The sequence below is a fragment of the Ursus americanus genome, chromosome 17 (genome assembly GCF_024610735.1).
Source record: "Ursus americanus isolate L20-20 chromosome 17, mUrsAme1.1.p, whole genome shotgun sequence".
Lineage (NCBI taxonomy): Eukaryota > Metazoa > Chordata > Mammalia > Carnivora > Ursidae > Ursus > Ursus americanus.
In genome coordinates this window covers 14,648,974-14,665,053 of record NC_142143.1, presented here as the reverse complement: position 1 = coordinate 14,665,053, position 16,080 = coordinate 14,648,974, and the positions used below count along the sequence as shown (strand labels likewise).

The 16,080-nt window shown below is 47.2% G+C and overlaps 1 protein-coding gene and 1 long non-coding RNA gene across 5 annotated transcripts in view; one reads left to right on the top strand and one right to left on the bottom strand.

Moving 5' to 3' along the window:
- The window catches only part of ABTB3 (ankyrin repeat and BTB domain containing 3), a 299,425-nt gene that overhangs the window by 258,581 nt on the left and 24,764 nt on the right, over window positions 1-16,080 (top strand). For all 3 annotated transcript variants that reach the window (XM_087868780.1, XM_087868779.1, XM_087868781.1), the window contains 2 exons: window positions 656-876; window positions 2,373-2,551. In XM_087868780.1, the coding sequence (XP_087724906.1) occupies window positions 656-876; window positions 2,373-2,551 (400 nt within the window). The remainder of the gene's footprint in view (window positions 1-655; window positions 877-2,372; window positions 2,552-16,080) is intronic.
- LOC148108630 (uncharacterized) lies at window positions 4,902-15,697 on the bottom strand. Of its 2 annotated transcripts, XR_015727103.1 has the most exons (4): window positions 13,692-15,697; window positions 13,348-13,462; window positions 10,860-11,032; window positions 4,902-5,678 (listed from the first exon to the last, which is right to left on the bottom strand). It is a non-coding gene; the product is annotated as an uncharacterized LOC148108630 (long non-coding RNA). The 2 variants fall into 2 exon arrangements; XR_015727102.1 differs by having other exon boundaries at window positions 13,348-15,697.

Here is a 16,080-nt window from a genome sequence, read left to right as displayed (position 1 = left end):
CCCAGGCCTACCCCAGACCCACTACATCTCTGGATGTGGGGCCCAGAGGCAGGCCAGAGCCCAGGCCCGGCCAGAGTGGCCTTACCTGCCAGCTTCCTGCTCAGAGCCAACTCCACGCAGCGCACATCTACTCAGACTGCCTCGTTTCGTCCCTTCCCGATCAGCTTTCACCTCACAGAGATGCACTCTTTGCCAGGGTTGGTCAGAGCCCATCACCTCAGCTGCCATTAAGGGAGAAGAATCCATTTTAAAAATAATAAAACCCCTGACGTTTGGTTACTACTTGTCTACATTTCCTTCAGGGTTTACCCTGTCATTTAATTCCACATAACCCAAGTAAAGCCAAGTCACTGGGGGACCCCGTGCAGGCTGATGGTTGAAAGGGCACAGTTGTAGAACCTTCCAGATACTTGAGGAAAGCACTTAGCTCCAGACTGCCTTCAAGGAAACATAGCCAGCCATGCCCCTCCCCCCGTCTCCTCCATCCTTAAAATATAAGCACCCGTGGTCAGGCCTCTGAAACTACCACCCCTGAGTCATTCCCGTCATTCCATTGTCTCACATGAGTGGTGTCCCCACTTCCCACACCCTGTCCCTGCCCCAGCAAAGCCCTTCCATCTCTGAGTGTCTTCCTCTCTGGGTTTATGATTGACAGGAATGTGTTCCGCAAACTGCTCGCTCAGCCAGAGAAGGAGAAGAGTGATATCCTGTCCCTGGAGGAGATTCTGGCCGAGGGGACTGACCTGGCGGAGACAGCCCCGCCTCCCCTGTGTGCCAGCCGCAACAGCAAGGCCAAACTGAGAGCCCTGAGGGAGGCCATGTATCACAGCGCTGAGCATGGCTACGTGGATGTCACAATTGATATCAGGAGCATAGGTCAGTCTGGACACCCTCCACCGCTGGGCACAGCACCCCTGCCCAGCCCTAGGTCACGCACACGCACACGCACACGTGGGCGCGCACACACACCACGGGGCTAGGAAGCTTCCTGTTTGCTGGTTGGAGCACTTTCAGGCTAACACACCCACACAACCCCCAAAGACAGCAGCAACCCGCCAGCCCCAAAGGTCACTTTCTCATGATTCCCCAACTCTGGACCCTGAGAATTTAGGAATTGGAATCACCTGGGAGCTTGTCCGAATACAGATTGCCAGGCCCTACACCCAGAGGCTCTGCTGTCGCGGGTCTGGATGGATAAAGGCCGGAAATCTTTATGTTTAACAATCATCCCAGGTGGCTCCCAGTGGTTGGTGAATCACTGCCTTAGAGCGCCCAGCACCATGAAGCCGCGGCCAGGCTACCAGCTAGGAGGAGGGCATCGCTTTCTTACCGGGCTCGCCCACGGAGCTTCGGGCCGCAAAGCCACTCCCGGGAAAAGCTCGGGGTGGCTCTTTCTGGAGTGAGCTAGCTCAGACCCATCTCCTCCGTGTGCCCAGGGAGCAGGCCCGCCCAGCCTTCCCCGTCTGGGGGCAGCGGCCCTGCCCCGGAACAGCGGGACCTAGCGCGGGCCTTCAACTGACCTGGTACGGCAGGTCGAGGTGGGCGGAGGGCCTGAGGAGAGGCCCCGCTGCCGCCGTTCCGGACGTGGGCCTCTGTCTCAGAGTGACTGTGTAGTATGTGGGACGTTATGCCATTGCCCTGAGGCCCTGTTTGGCAGGATGATGAAGGTCTGCTCTCTGCATGGCCTGCTCCCTGTAAACAGGAGGGAGACACGCTCTTCCTCGGTGGCTCTCCGTGAGCGGGGAGAAGCACAACACAGCAATGAGCTGCTGGACAAGTTTCTGTTACAGGAGGAAGGCCTGATGAAGCACCCACAGATGGAAAAGGCGTTTTGCACGGGGGAGTGGCAGGGGTATCCTCCTGGGTCTTTCTGTGACGCCTGTGTCCGTCCTGGACGGGGCCGTAAATGGTCAAGTCCACCGATGGGTGTCACCAGCTCTGAGCTCTCCTCTGGGCGTGATGTACTGTCTCGTCCCAGGCAAACCCCTTCCCTCCCTGAGCTTCCGTCCCCCCAGCAGGCAGAAGGGGCGAGGTGAGCGGAGGAGTCAGGACCCAGAAGTATGGAGAAGGCATGAGCAGCGTGTGGCAGTTGCATGTTCTCCATGACGGTGATAGCTGGTAAAATGCAGCTCCTGATACTGGGAACAGCATGCACAGAGCTGAGGGAACTCGTTTATCATCTTCTGTTTCGACGTCTGCAAGTCTTTGGGGGAAAAAAAGCAACACTGACCCAAGTCAGGCTCTTGTCTTGGTCTCGTCATTTGGTGCTGTCCTGGGGAGAGGCCAGCTTCCAGATAAAAACACACCTTCCGTTGTGGTTGTTTTCTGCCTTGTCCTCTCCTCCCCTCCATGCCCTCCCTTCCCCCTCCCAGGGGTCCCGTGGACACTGCACACGTGGTTGGAGTCTTTGCGGATCGCCTTCCAGCAACACCGCAGGCCTCTCATCCAGTGCCTGTTGAAGGAGTTCAAGACCATCCAGGAGGAAGAGTACACGGAGGAGCTCATTACCCAAGGCCTGCCCCTGATGTTTGAGATCTTGAAAGCGAGCAAGGTAGGAGAAGTTTAATGCTGTTGCGGTCGGTCGGTAGCAGAGAACAAGGGGGGAGGTTCACGACCTCAGCGGTCCCTTAGCCTGGTCTCGCCCTTCGGGTAGGAATCCCGTGGTCACGGCCGCCGGTGGCACATGTGCCCAGCTGGCTAAAGCTACTTGTGCCGTCATTTGTGGGCCACTGTCTTGCTGAGCACCTGCTGTGTTCCAAAGCCGTTGGGCACATGGGACAAAGTAGAGAGATACCTTCTAACCCAGGGAATTTACAGGAGAGCTGGGGTGCTCATGTGCATACATGTGCCCTGAGGCCATCCGAGGGTTAGGAGACAGTGTTCAGTTGGGTGGCATGGGCTCTGAGAGGTGTGAGTCGGTCAGGGAAGGTGTCACAGAGGTGCTGAGACGTGAGCAGGCCTGGATGCACAGATAGGAATTTGGCGGGAAGAGGGAAATAGTACAGCTCCTCCGATCAACGGGCTACAGACCCTGCAAAGCCAGGCCCTGGAGAAAGTTTTTCAGGTACAGAGTATCCGATGAGTGTCACCCCTTCCTCACACCTCCTAATTCTTGCAACGGGGAAATGCTACAACCCCATAAAAAACATCATTCCAGCCCTTGGGCCATTATGAGATCCATTCTTAAAAATTTCTTTGGGGTCACTTGTTTGGCGATACCATATAGATGTCTGGTCCCAGCCAGTGGGCCACGCGGCATTGTGTGTGTTGCTGGAGAGCTTTGAGGATGGACAGCGGTGGGTGCCCATCCCCCAGCCATCCATCGGGGTGGAGAGCCACGGGCAGGGGGAGACTGTGACAAATGCCCCACCACTGTGGCCACGGAAGCACCGGGGATGACCAGTCTGCCTGAGAGGCTCTGAGGAGTTTGTGCATCAAGGACCACGTACCCTGAGGGCTTCTCAATGGGTCCCAGGGGCCTATGTAGCCCAGTGCTTCAGGGCACGAACTTTGGAGCCAAATTGCAGGGATTCAAACCTCACTGCACCACTTACTAGCCTGATGACCCCAGTCAAGTTACTTAACTTCTGTCTGCCTCAGTTTCCCTACCTGAAAATGGGGACAATCATTCTATTGACCTCTTAGGCTGGTTGTGAAGATAACACGAGTCAGCGCCCTTCAAACTGTCCCTGCAACTTAGTGAGTGCTTTCTAAGTGACCGTCATAAAGATGCCCCCCCAGAGCATGTGGGGCCTCCACTAGTTCCCAAAGGGTGTTCTGTAAAAACCATCCCCTCGAAATAGTTAACACCCCATTGCAGGGCACGTACCAACCAGCCATGAATACCGACCTGAGAACAGGCCGAACGTCCACTCTTTCTGCAAGCTAACATTGGATTACTCCAGTTTCTCTCCTTCAGGGCCTCGCATACCCTCATTCACAAAGGCAATGAGGTGTTTCCCAAACTCATTTGGCCTTGGAACCCTTTTATAATGAACTGTCTCAAGACATAAATGAGGATTTTTTTTTAAGGTAAAATATACAGTTTATATTTACTATATGGCAGGCACCCCTCTAAGCACATTATAAGGATTAACTCAGTCCTCACAAACAACCTTTGAAGGAGGTAATGTTCTTATCCACATTTAACAGATGGGTAAACTGAGGCACAGAGAGGGTGATCACTTGCCCAGGTCACAGAGTTGGTAAGTGGCAGAGCTGGGCTTGAACCCAGGCAGCCTGGCTCTAGCAGCAGCCTCTTACACCTTCTTTCTAGAATTCTGGGGCTCCCTCTCAGATAGTGGAGCCTCTGGAGTCTCAGGGGGAATGGGCCTCTGAACCAAAAGGGCAGCGTGGGTTCCCCTTGACAGGCTGGGCCGACAGGCTGCCCAAAGAGTGAAGAGGGAGCGGAGAGCCACCTTCTCCAGATGGCATGGTTGGCCCAACAGCAAAGCTGCGGCAACACGGCCTGTCTGCTGTCCGAGCCTCGGAGCACCTGGCGTGGTGGGGTCCGAAGCAACTTTCATGAGATATTCTCATCAGCAGCCAGCCTTAGTCCAGAGTCTCAGGGCCCCCCCTGCGGGCTGGATTTGCACCTGATGGAAGCCCCACCAGGACCCAACATGGGAGAGGAGTGCCAGCCCTTGCTTAATGAGCCACAGTGATCGCAGAGAGCAAAACCTGATGAAAGCATTTCAAAACCAACTCTCCCTTCCCCTCACCCTTCACCCCTCCAACTTGAATGAATGAATGAATGAATGAATGAATGAATGAATGAATGAATGGTACTTATGCCTGCAATTACCTAAGAAACCACTTTAGTGAAAAACATTCCTAAGTCTGTTCCCAAGGTTAGGTGTTCTAACTTGTTTTTGATTTCTTGGTTTTTGTTTGTTCCCTTTTTCAAGCTATAGTGGAAATTCCAGAAATTACTGAGGCATCCCATGTACTAAGTAAACCTAATCTATAGGTTTTTAAGTAAACTTTATTTTAGAGTTTTGGAGCATGTCATACATGCAGAAAAGTGCACAGATCACAACTATAGAGCCTAATGAGTTTTCACGAGGTAAACCTACTGTGTGATCAGCACCTAGGCCAAGAAAGAGAACATTACAAGCACCCCAGCAGGCCCCTTATGCCCCACTCAGCTACTACCCACTGAAGGGCAGCCCGTGGCTGGGGGGTGGGAAGAAGGGAGGGACTTTTGCCAGGAGATGTGGACTAGAGCCTGCTCCCCATCAGCCATACCGATCTTCAAGGGTGGAGGGAGCCAGGGATGAGGCAGGAGCAGCTCCTTGTCAGGAGCGGGCAGTCTGGGAAAAATGGTGCCCTCAAGAGTTGGGTTTGCTCTTGTAGGCGTTCAGTGGCGACCCCTACTGGTGGAGTGTGGTATTACATGTGTTGCCGGCCGGAGGAAAGAAGAGTGATCGATTTCCTGTGGCTGTAGTGTGAAGGCAAGCATTCCCCAAGCGTGAGGGATATCACCATGGTCAAAAGAAGACTGGAGAGGGATGAGGGCAGAGAAATTCAGAGAGTTGAGAAAGCGCCACAAAGCTTGCACTCCCATGTATCCTGTTGCAGGGTGGTAGCCACACATCACACAACTGCCTGGTATTGTTCCTTCTTCCATTAGTGGAGTCCTGTTCAGATCGCATCTGCCGTTCTGTGTGGACAGGTATCTGGTTTTATCAGATGGGTAAGAAATAGTGGATAAGGAGATAGAAATCCCAGAAATAAATTCACTTTATGGTCAACTCCCAGAAACACAGCTGCCTTATAAAGTGAAGCAGATGCCTTCCCATCCTGGACTTGTGCTCATTCTTACCTTACTTGAAATCTGGTTGCAGATTTGTTTTGCTCCCTCTTCTAAATTTTACCTTCAAAAGAATTCAGCATCTCTAGATTTTCAGGAACAGGACAATATAGCCATTTCTTAATACACATCTGTTTAAAGAAAGTCCCTGGTCCCTTTCTCCCACGCGTTATTCCCCAGGGCATTGACTCATTCCACAGTCACCAGGTCTCATTATGCTGCAGTGCTGATGGGATAGACACATTCTGGAGCTTGCTATGTCCAGGGAAAGGGCAGACACACAGTAAGCTAAGAAGGGGATCAGCAAAAGAGAGTGAGAGCTTGATACATGCCATGAAAGAAAAATTAGACAATGATATAGTCTCTGGGGGTGGGGCAGGCAAGGCGTAATCTAGACAAGATGTAAGGAAGGTCTCCCTGCGAAGGCAGCATTTGAACCACCACCAAAGGGAGGAAAAGCTCCAGGCATGCAAAGGTCTGGGGCAAAAGCGTTCCAAGTGGGGAGTGCGGGAGCTGAGGCTCTTAATGGAAACGTGCTCAGTGTGTTGAGGCGACAGGAAGAAGAGCAAGGTGACTGAGGCAGTGGGACAAAGAGGTAAGAATCAGATTGCATGGAGTCTTTCTCCGTGGTGAAAAGTGTGGGTGTCCCTCCATGTGCCATGAATAGAGCATCACTGGAGGTTTAAGACAGAGACAAGACCTGATCTGCGAGGATTTTATTTTCTTGTGATTTGTACTTTTTTATTTTTTCTCAATTTTTAATTGAAACATCTTAGTTTTTTAAACTTTTGATTTTGAGATCATTATAGATTCACAGGCAGTTGTAAGAAAAACTATATACTACCATGTACCCTTTACTCAGTTTCCCCCATTGGCAATATCTTACTAGACTACAGTAAAATATCACAGCCATGATATTGATGTGATATGGTCAACATGCAGAAAATTTCCATCACCCACAGAATTCCTTCATGTTGCACTCTCTTAGCCAAACCCATTTCCCTTCTGCCGCCACCCCTGGGAACCACTAACCTATTCTCTACTTCTCTAATTTTATTTTGAGAATGTAATGTCAGGGGCGCCTGGGTGGCACAGTCAGTTAAGCATCCGACTCTTGGTTTTGGCTCAGTGTCATGATCTCAGTGTCATGAGATTGTGCCCCTCATCGGGCTCCACGCTCAGCAGGGAGTCTGCTTGAGATTCTCTCTCCCTCTTCCTTTGCTCTTCCTGGTCATGCTTGCTCTCTCTCTCTCTCTCTCTCTCAAATAAATAAATCTTTTCCAAAAAAAGAATGTAGTTTCAGTGGAATCGTAAGGTATATGACTTTTTAGAATTGGATTTTCTCACTTGGCGTCATTCTCTGAAGATTCATCAGGTTGTTGGCTGTATTCATAGTTTGTTTCTTTCCGTTGCTGAGCGGTACTCCATAGCGTGGACATACCATGGTTGGTACAACCGCTCGCCCACTCAAAGGACAGCTGAATTGTTTCCACCTTCAAGCCATTACAAATACAGCTGTGCTAACCAGTCATGGGCGGGTTTTTGTATGAATGTATGTCTTCATTTCTCTGGGATAAACGCCCAGGAGTGCGATCGCTGGGTTGTATGGTAGCTGCGTGATTCGTTTTTAAAGAAAGTGCTCAACTGTTTTTGAGAGTGGCTGTACTGTTTGACATTCCCACCAGCGAAGTGGGAATGATCCAGTTTCTCCACATCCTCGCAGTTTGGTTTTATTGCTCTCTTTTATTTTAGCCATTCTGATAGATGTGCAAGTGACATCTCGTGGTTTTAATCTCCATTTCCCTAAGTGGCTAATGGTGTTGAACCTAGTTTCATGTGCTTACTTGCCATCTGTATGAGCTCTTCGGTGAAATGTCTCTTTGTGTCTTTGCCTGTGTTCTAATTAAGTTGCTTGCTTTATAGCTGTTGATTTTGAGTGATACTCATCTTTCATCAGATATGTGGTCTGCAAGTATTGTCCTCCATTCTGTAGCTTTTCTTTCTGTCCCCTTGACAGGGTCTTTCACAGAGCAAAAGCTTTCGATTTTGAGGAAATTGAATGGATCAGTTTCCCAAACTCCTCGCCTTGCCCTAAATCATGAATATTTCCTCCTATTTTTTTTCTAGAAATTTTAGTCCTTTGTTTTATACTGAAATCTGTGATTCATTCTGCATTCATTTTTGTATGAGATGTGGAACGTACATCAAGGTTTTTGGTATTTGTGTGTTTCTGTTGGTTGGGGTTGGTTTGCCAGTCAATGTGTAGCGTTCCAGCTCCATTTGTCGGAAAGGCTCTCTCTCCTTCATTGAATTACTTTTGCACATTTGTCAAAAGCGAGTTGGGCATATCTGTGTGGGTCTGTTTCTGGGTCTCCACTCTGCTCCATCCATCCATGTGTCTGTCCCTCCACCCTTACTGTACCATCTCAATTAGTGTAGCTATAAATTAAATCGTGAAGTTAGGTAGACTTATTCTTTCCATTTAATTCTTCTTTCTAAAAATGATTTTAGCCATGTTCTTTGGCTTTCTATATAAATTTTGTGGGTTTTTTTTTTTTCAATTAAACTCCACCCTCGATGTGGGGCTTGAACTCACGGCCCCAAGATCGAGAGTTGCATGCTCTACTGACCGAGCCAGCCAGGCACCCCTGCATATAAATTTTAGAATAAACTTACTGTATCAACAACAACAACAAAATCTTGCTGAGATTTTGATAGGAATTTTGTGAAACCTCTGTGTCAATTCAGTGAGAATTGACATCTTTACTATGTTATATCTTTCAGTTTATGAATTGTATGTCTCTTCATGTACTTAGATTGTCTTTGATTTTTTTTTGAGATTGATTTATTTATTTTAGAGCGAGAGGGAGAGCAGGGAGAGGGGCAGAGGATGAGAGAGAATCCTAAAGCAGACTCCCTGCTGAGCGTGGAACCCAGCGCAGGGCTCCATCTCACAATCCTGAGATCATGACCTGAGCCGAAATCAAAAGTCAGCTGCTTAACCGACTGAGCCACCCAGGAATCCCGATCATCTTTGATTTCTTTCATCAATACTATGGAGTTTGCAGCATACAAGTCCTGTTTTGTTTGATTTATATATATGTATTTCTCCTTTTTTTTGAGCAATTGTAAATATAATATTTTATTTTTTTGTCCATATGTTCATTGCTAGCACAAAGAAATACAATTGATTTTTGTATGTTCATCTTGCATTCTGCAACCTTGCTGAACTCGTTTAGTCTAGGAATTTTTTGTAGATTTACTGGAATTTTCTACTTAGATAATCAAATAAAGACAGTTGTATTTCTTCCTTTGCAATCTGACCCTGAAGATTTCTTTGGGGGGGGAGTTTTTTTAATTATGAATTCAATTTCTGTAATAGCTATATAGCTATTCAAATTATCTACTTAATATTAGGTGAGTCGGGGTACTTTTTTTTCAGGGAATTGGTTCATTTCATCTGCATTGACAGATTTAGGTATGTAGTTATTCGTCATAATTCCCTTATTATCCTTCTGATGTCTACAGTCTAGTGATAGCCCCTGTTTCCTTCCCGATTTTGTTAATATGTGTCCTCTTTTTTTTTTTTTTCCTTTGTCGGTCTTCCTACAGGTTTGTCAATTTTATTCATCTTTTCAAAGAACCAACTCCGTGTTTCATTACTTTCTCTACTGTTTTTCTGTTTTAACTTCCATCGATTGCTGCTCTTATCTTTATTATTTGCTTGCTTTGGGTTTATTTTGCTTTTCTTTTTCCAGGTTCTTGAGTAGAAGCTTAGATTATTGATTTGAGACTTTTTCTCTCCTAGGCATTTGGTACTGTTCGTACCCTTCTCCACACTGCTCTGGCTGTGCACCACAAATTCTGATGTGTCATTTTCATTTTTCATTCAGTTCGGTGTTATTTTTTATTTCCCTTAGAATTTCTTTTTTGACTTATGGATTATTTAGCAGTGTGTTGTTTAGTTACCAAGTGTTTGGAGATTTTCTTATTATCTGTTATTGATTTCCAGTTTGACTCCATTGCGGTTAGAGAATACCTTCTGTATTACTTGATTATTTTAAGTTTTGGAGTTTGGCTTTATGGCCCTAAGTGTGGTCTGTCTTGATATCTTCCACGGACACTTGAAAACACTGCTTTCTGCTATTGTCAAGTGTCAATAAGATTCTGTTGGTTGATGGTGGTGTTGAGTTCTTCCATATCCTACAGATTTTCTCACTATGCTATCAGTTCAGAGAGGGGTGTTGAAGTCTCCAGCTCGAATTGTTTCTCCTTCCAGTTCTGTCAGGTTTTAATCACATAGATGGCAGCTCTGTTGTTTGGCACATGCACATTTAGGACCACATTGTCTCTTGGTGAACTAACCCTTTTATCATTAAGTAATGCGCCTCTCTGCTTCTCTTAATTCTCTTCGCTCTGAATTCTGCTTTCTCTGATATTAACATAACCATTCCTGCTTTCCTTTGATTAATGTTTGCATATTTTTTCAACCCTTTTATTTTCAACCTGCCTTTTTCATTATATTGAAGTGATTTTCTTGTAAACAGCATATAGTTGGGCTTTTCATTCACTCTGCCAATGTCTTTTAATTGGTATATTTAGACCATTTCTATTTTATTGATGCTTTAGGGCTTAAGTCCGCCATCTTATTTTTTGTTTTCTGTTTGGTGTCTCTGCCTTTGCTTCTCTTTTTCCTGCCTTCCTGTGGGCTACTTGAACACTTTTTTGAATTCCATTTTTATTTGTCTGTAATGTTTTCAGTAGCTTTTGTATAGCTTCACATAGCTTTTCTAGTGGTTGCTTGCAGTATTAGATTATATATGTAACAACACGGTCTACTGGTACCGTCATTTTACCAATTCAAGTGACGTCATGTTACCTTACCTCTCTTTATGCCCATTTACCCTCCTCCATTTAAGACATAATCATCTTTAAATATTTCCTCTACATACATTTGGAACCACATCAGTCACTGTTATAATTTTTGCATCAACCATCAAATGTAATTAGGAAACTCAAGAGGAGAAAGAAGGCCTACTATGCTTACCCGTACTGTTGTTTACATGTTCTTCCTTTCTTCCTGAGGCTCCAAGCTTCCTTTTTTATCCTTTTTCTTTCAACTTAGAGAACTTTCTTCGGCCACTCTTTTTGGGGAAGTCTCCTGGTGACAAATTCTCTTTGTTTTCCTTCATCTGAGAATGCCTGATTTCCCTTTCATTTCTAAAATATACTTTCACTGGTTATTATTTGCTTGATACTTCCTTTAAATCAACTTACCATCTGTTAAATGCACTTAGAAAGGAAATACTAAAGTACTACTATAAATAGAAAGCCTGTATCACTTGCCATGAATAGAGGGTACATATCAAGATACATAGGTTCAACTTAAAAGCACTTTACTGTGTGTTCGATTTCATCTTGTACACAATTCCAGTGACAGATATGGGACTGTGTGCTGACCTCGGGGAACTCGATCTGGTGCCCCTCCCATCCCTTTGGTGCGTCTGCCCATACCCTTTCCAGGTGTGTTCCAGCAGAAAGAGGCTCATAGGTCAGCCCAGCATGTTCTACGAGGGAGGGCCCGTCTAGAGACAAACCACTGTTGACGATGGATTGAGGCAGAGAACTCACTGCCATTTTCCCCTGAAAGTAACAGTGTTTCCACCATCTCCTGATTTTGAGATGTGGCTTTTTTCACCTTTTAGCATTTCACAGTTCGAAATGGGTCTTTGGAAATGGCTGTGTGTATTTAATGAAGTGAGGGTTTTGGTTTTTTTCCTCTTCCTGAAAGCTGCCATTAATTGCATGACATTTTAGGATCTAGAAAAAGAGAGATTGGTTTGAATTATAGGAAATTGCTCTTTGTTTGGGGGGTTAAAAAGTGGCCAAATCTCGGCATTTTCCTTTGGTTCAACCTAATGGTACGTTGTGAGGCATTATCTTTTTTAGCTCTCCTAGCAACCTCACCAAGCAGATATTTGTAATCCACTTTGGAAGAGGAGGCCAAGGCGTGGAAAAGCTGAGTCACTTTCCTAAGGTCACAGAGCTGGTGAATGATGAGGCAGGACCAGGACCCAGCCCCATCTGGCCCCACTGTCCATGTTTTTACCATCGTGTAGAACCCCTACCCAACTCGCCCAAAAAGGACCTTGGGGATCCATCCCAGCATTCCTTTCTGAAGAAAAGAAAATGTTTTGGTATCTTCTTAGGAGAGGAGTGAGGGTGCGAGGAAGAGAGGAAAGATGTCATCCCCAAATTCACAGGAGCCCATCTCAGGAGTCGCCTGCCAAGCGTGGCATTAAGAACATCACTCCGTTCCCCTTTTGTTCTGTGTGTAGCCACATGGTTCTGAGTCCTGAGGACCCAAGTTCACCCCATGTGCACATCCAGCATTTTCCATGAGAGACCTGAATGACTGGTACCTAGCAGCATACCAGTAACAACCGCTAACCAGGAGCCGTGTACTCAGCTTGGCCAGATGCCCACTCATCCCCAGCCCACGCCACCTCCTCGGGCTTGCCCTGGCCTCCCAGACTGCCATGCTGTCCCTGAGGGTCAAGCTTTGTGGCGCCTTCGCCTAAAAGCACTTCTGTTAAATATACAACTCAGAGGAGAATATAGGCATCTTCCCAGCACAGCTGCCCCACCTACCCATGCCTCCAAAATAGAGTGAGCTTCAAGTTTGCTTAATTCCTTTCTGTTGCTTTCAGGTTTGAGCCCAGAGTTAACCAAACCCAAAAGATAACCCAGTTCACTGCCCCAAAATGACCATCTAACCCAGCGGGTCTCACCCCACAGGAGCTATTAACTGATACTAATTGCGGTACCCCTTCTTGCTCAGAGGAGCCCTCCTGGAGTCCTGATTCGTTTGGGTGCCGGGGAACCAGAGTGAAGGATACCAACAATCCCTCTAGCTGGAGGAAATGCGCAGAAAAGGGCACAGAGCAGACACCTCAACAAACCCAGATGAATTCAAGGGTAGAGTGGGGAGTTTTCTCTTGAGGCTCTGGTGTCTGGAGGAGAGGTGCCCTGAAAGCCTTGAGAAAGGCAGCATTTTGGGGTCCTGACCTTGGGAGCATCACCGTCAACCTTCACATAGCGTCCGGCACTTAGCAGACGCCCGATAAATACTTGAGAAAAGAATTAATGCGTGAATGGCTACATCGCTTAGCACGTGGCGAATGTTCACATTCGTGAGAACTTTAGGGGATGAATGAATAAAGCCCGGGGAGCTGTCGGTGTCCACTTTGACTCTGGACTCTTCCTCTTTCCCTTTCTCCTGAACTTCTAATACTTTCCTCATAATTACCCTGTTTCCTCATGGGGCAGATTTTTTTCCCAATAATAGACTTCATTTTTTAGAATGGCTTTAGGTTTATAGAAAAAATGAGAAGATAGCACAGAGTTCCCCATACAACCCCTCACCCACATTCCCCTATTATTAACATCTTACGCTGGTATGGTACATTTGTTTTAATTAATTAATTAATTAATTAATTAATAAACATGGGTACATTATTAGCTAAATTCCATACCTTATTCCTATTTCCTTAGTTTTTGTCTAATGTCTTCTTCTGCTCCAGGATCCCATCCAGGACACCACATTACTCCTCTCGGCTGACACCACTTCTCAGACTCAGTTTTGGTGACCTTAACAAATTTTGAAGAGCACTGGTCAGATATACCATAAAGAAGGCCCTCTAGTGGACTCGGCGGTGTTTTTCTCATGGTTAGACTGGGGTTGTGGGTTTAGAGCAGAAGACTACAGAGGTCAAGTGCCATTCCCCCCACATCAAGGGCACACACTCCCAACATGTGTATTCACTGCTGGCACTGACCTGATCACCTGGCTGAGGTTGGCGCCTGTCGAGTTTCTCACCTGCAGACTTACTCTTTTCCCCTTTTGCCAACTGTTCTCCTTGGAACCAAGTCACTGTGTGCAGCCCTCCCTAGGAGTAGGCAGGGATGGTCCTCCCAGGTAACTTGTAAGTATGTGAGGATTGTCCCTTTGGACCAGACACGGCCAGGCCTTACCTTTACTTTCTGGGATGACACAACACACACTGAAGTTAGTCCACCACCACCGCCCATCAGTCCACAGTCAGCCCCCAAAGAAGAGCACCGCCTACTCAGGCCTCTGTCACAGGCCACCAAGTCCAAGAAGTGCATCTTCCTTCCTTCCCCCAAGGTGGTTAGACACAGCCCACTGTAGACGAGTGAGCCCAGCGCCGATCATCACAGTCTGGGCAGCACATTTTGCAGACACGGGCCGCCTCTTTTCTGGGATCCGCAAGTACTCACTGAGCATGCCCAGTGTGCCTGGCAGTCTGGGGTCACAAGGATGATGAAATGCAGTCCCCCTGAGGCCGACTGTAGACTGTAGTGTTCTGTCGCTGCCGGAACGAGTTAGCACAGCATGGAGGCCAAAGACACTTGCTTATTATTCCGTGGTTTCCACGGGTCGGAAACCAGGCACGGGATCTCGCTGTGCTCTCTGCTTAAGGTCTCACAGAGACCCGAAATCAAGGGGTCAACAGGGCTGTGTTCCTTTCTGCAAGCTCCAGGGAAGAATCCACCTGCAAGCTCATTCAGGTTTGGGTAGAACTGAGTTCCTGGTGTTTGTAGGACTAAGCCCCATTTCCTTGCTGGCTGCCAGCTGGGGGGGTCCCAATTTTCTCGCAGAATTGTTGCCCAAATTCCCCCACTCAAGCTTGGCATGTGGTCCCCTCCATCTGGAAGCCAGCGACAGCACATCAAGTCCTTCTCGGGCTTCAAATCCCCGTGACTTCCTCTTCTCCCGCATCCCTTCTGAAGTCCTCTTCTGCCTCTAATTTTAAGGGCTCCTGTGATTACATCGGGCCTGCCCAGGTAATTCAGGATAATACACTTACTTTAAGGTCAATTTAAACCTTAGTTAGTAACTTGAATCACGCTTGCAGGGCCCCTTTTGCTCTGTAATGTAACATTTATAAGCTTGGTATCTCGCGATATTCTCAGTCCCAGGGATTTGGGGGGTACCGTCTTCTAGGGACCATCGTTGTGCCCAGAATACAGCGCTTCTCAAACCTTAGTGTGTGTGGGAATCATCTGCAGAGCGTGGTAATGTGGGTTCTGCGTCAGTGGTCCTGGGGTAGCATCCGCCTTTCTGACAGGCTCGCAGGCCTCCCTGCTGCCGGTGGGCTATGGAACACACCTTGACGGCCGGCTTTACCCCAGGGGAAACAAACGTGCAGCCTCCGGCTCAGGTCCCACTCCGGAGAGAATATCCATCCATACCTGGGGCTCTCAAACCTAAGAGAGCACCAGAAGACGTGTTAGCATACAGATTGCTGGGCCCCAGCCCCAGTGTTTCTGAGTCAGAAGGTCTGGAATGGGACCTGAGAATCTGCATGTCCCACACACCCAGGCGATGCGGATGCTGCCGGTCCGGGGACCACACTTTGAGAACCAGCACAGGAAGCCATGAGACGGGCAATCACTTTGTGAGTGTTGACAGGAGTGTTTAACACCTTTTGGTCACGAGGCCTCACCTCTGAGAGCAGAATTCCTTTGTCCAATATTGATTGCATCCCCGTAGGCCACTCTGCGGACCACGTCCGAGGCAACATGGTGCCTTTAATCAAACGGTCGATTCTCTTTTCATGTGTGGAGCTGTACCCTTCTGCTTCGGGCGCTCGATGAAATAGATCCAAGAATATCTCGAACCTCGGACGTCATCAGTTGTCCCAAACCCATCTTTTAAAGTCAAAAATAATATTTATTGTGTGTATTACAAAAACGATGCTTGTTTGTTGTAGAAAGTGCAGATGAAAAGGGAAGACATCATAAGCCCACCCAAAGGCGGTGACTCTACTTTTCTAGACATTTCCTATACATATCTGTCAATCCAAGTGCGTGTGTGTGTATGTATGTATATATATATATATATATATATATATATATATATATATATATGGAGGGTTTTATTTCCAAAAATAAATGGTACACACTGTGTTGTAACCTACTTTTCCTAATATATTGTAAATGTCTTTCTACCTCATCCCCATTTTCAGCCCCTACTTTCAACCCCCTTCACCCAATAAAAAGCATTGAATGCTGTAATTCGTGGCTTCCCTCCCACACACCTGCAGATGAAGGGACAGTATTGACCAGCACTGGGTCCCAAGGGGAAGAGGCGAAAACATGAAGGACACGGGGCGGTCGGAAACAGGCTCCTTTGTCCCTGAGCGATCAGAGGCAGCTGTGGTCTATATCACAGAACTTGTTTC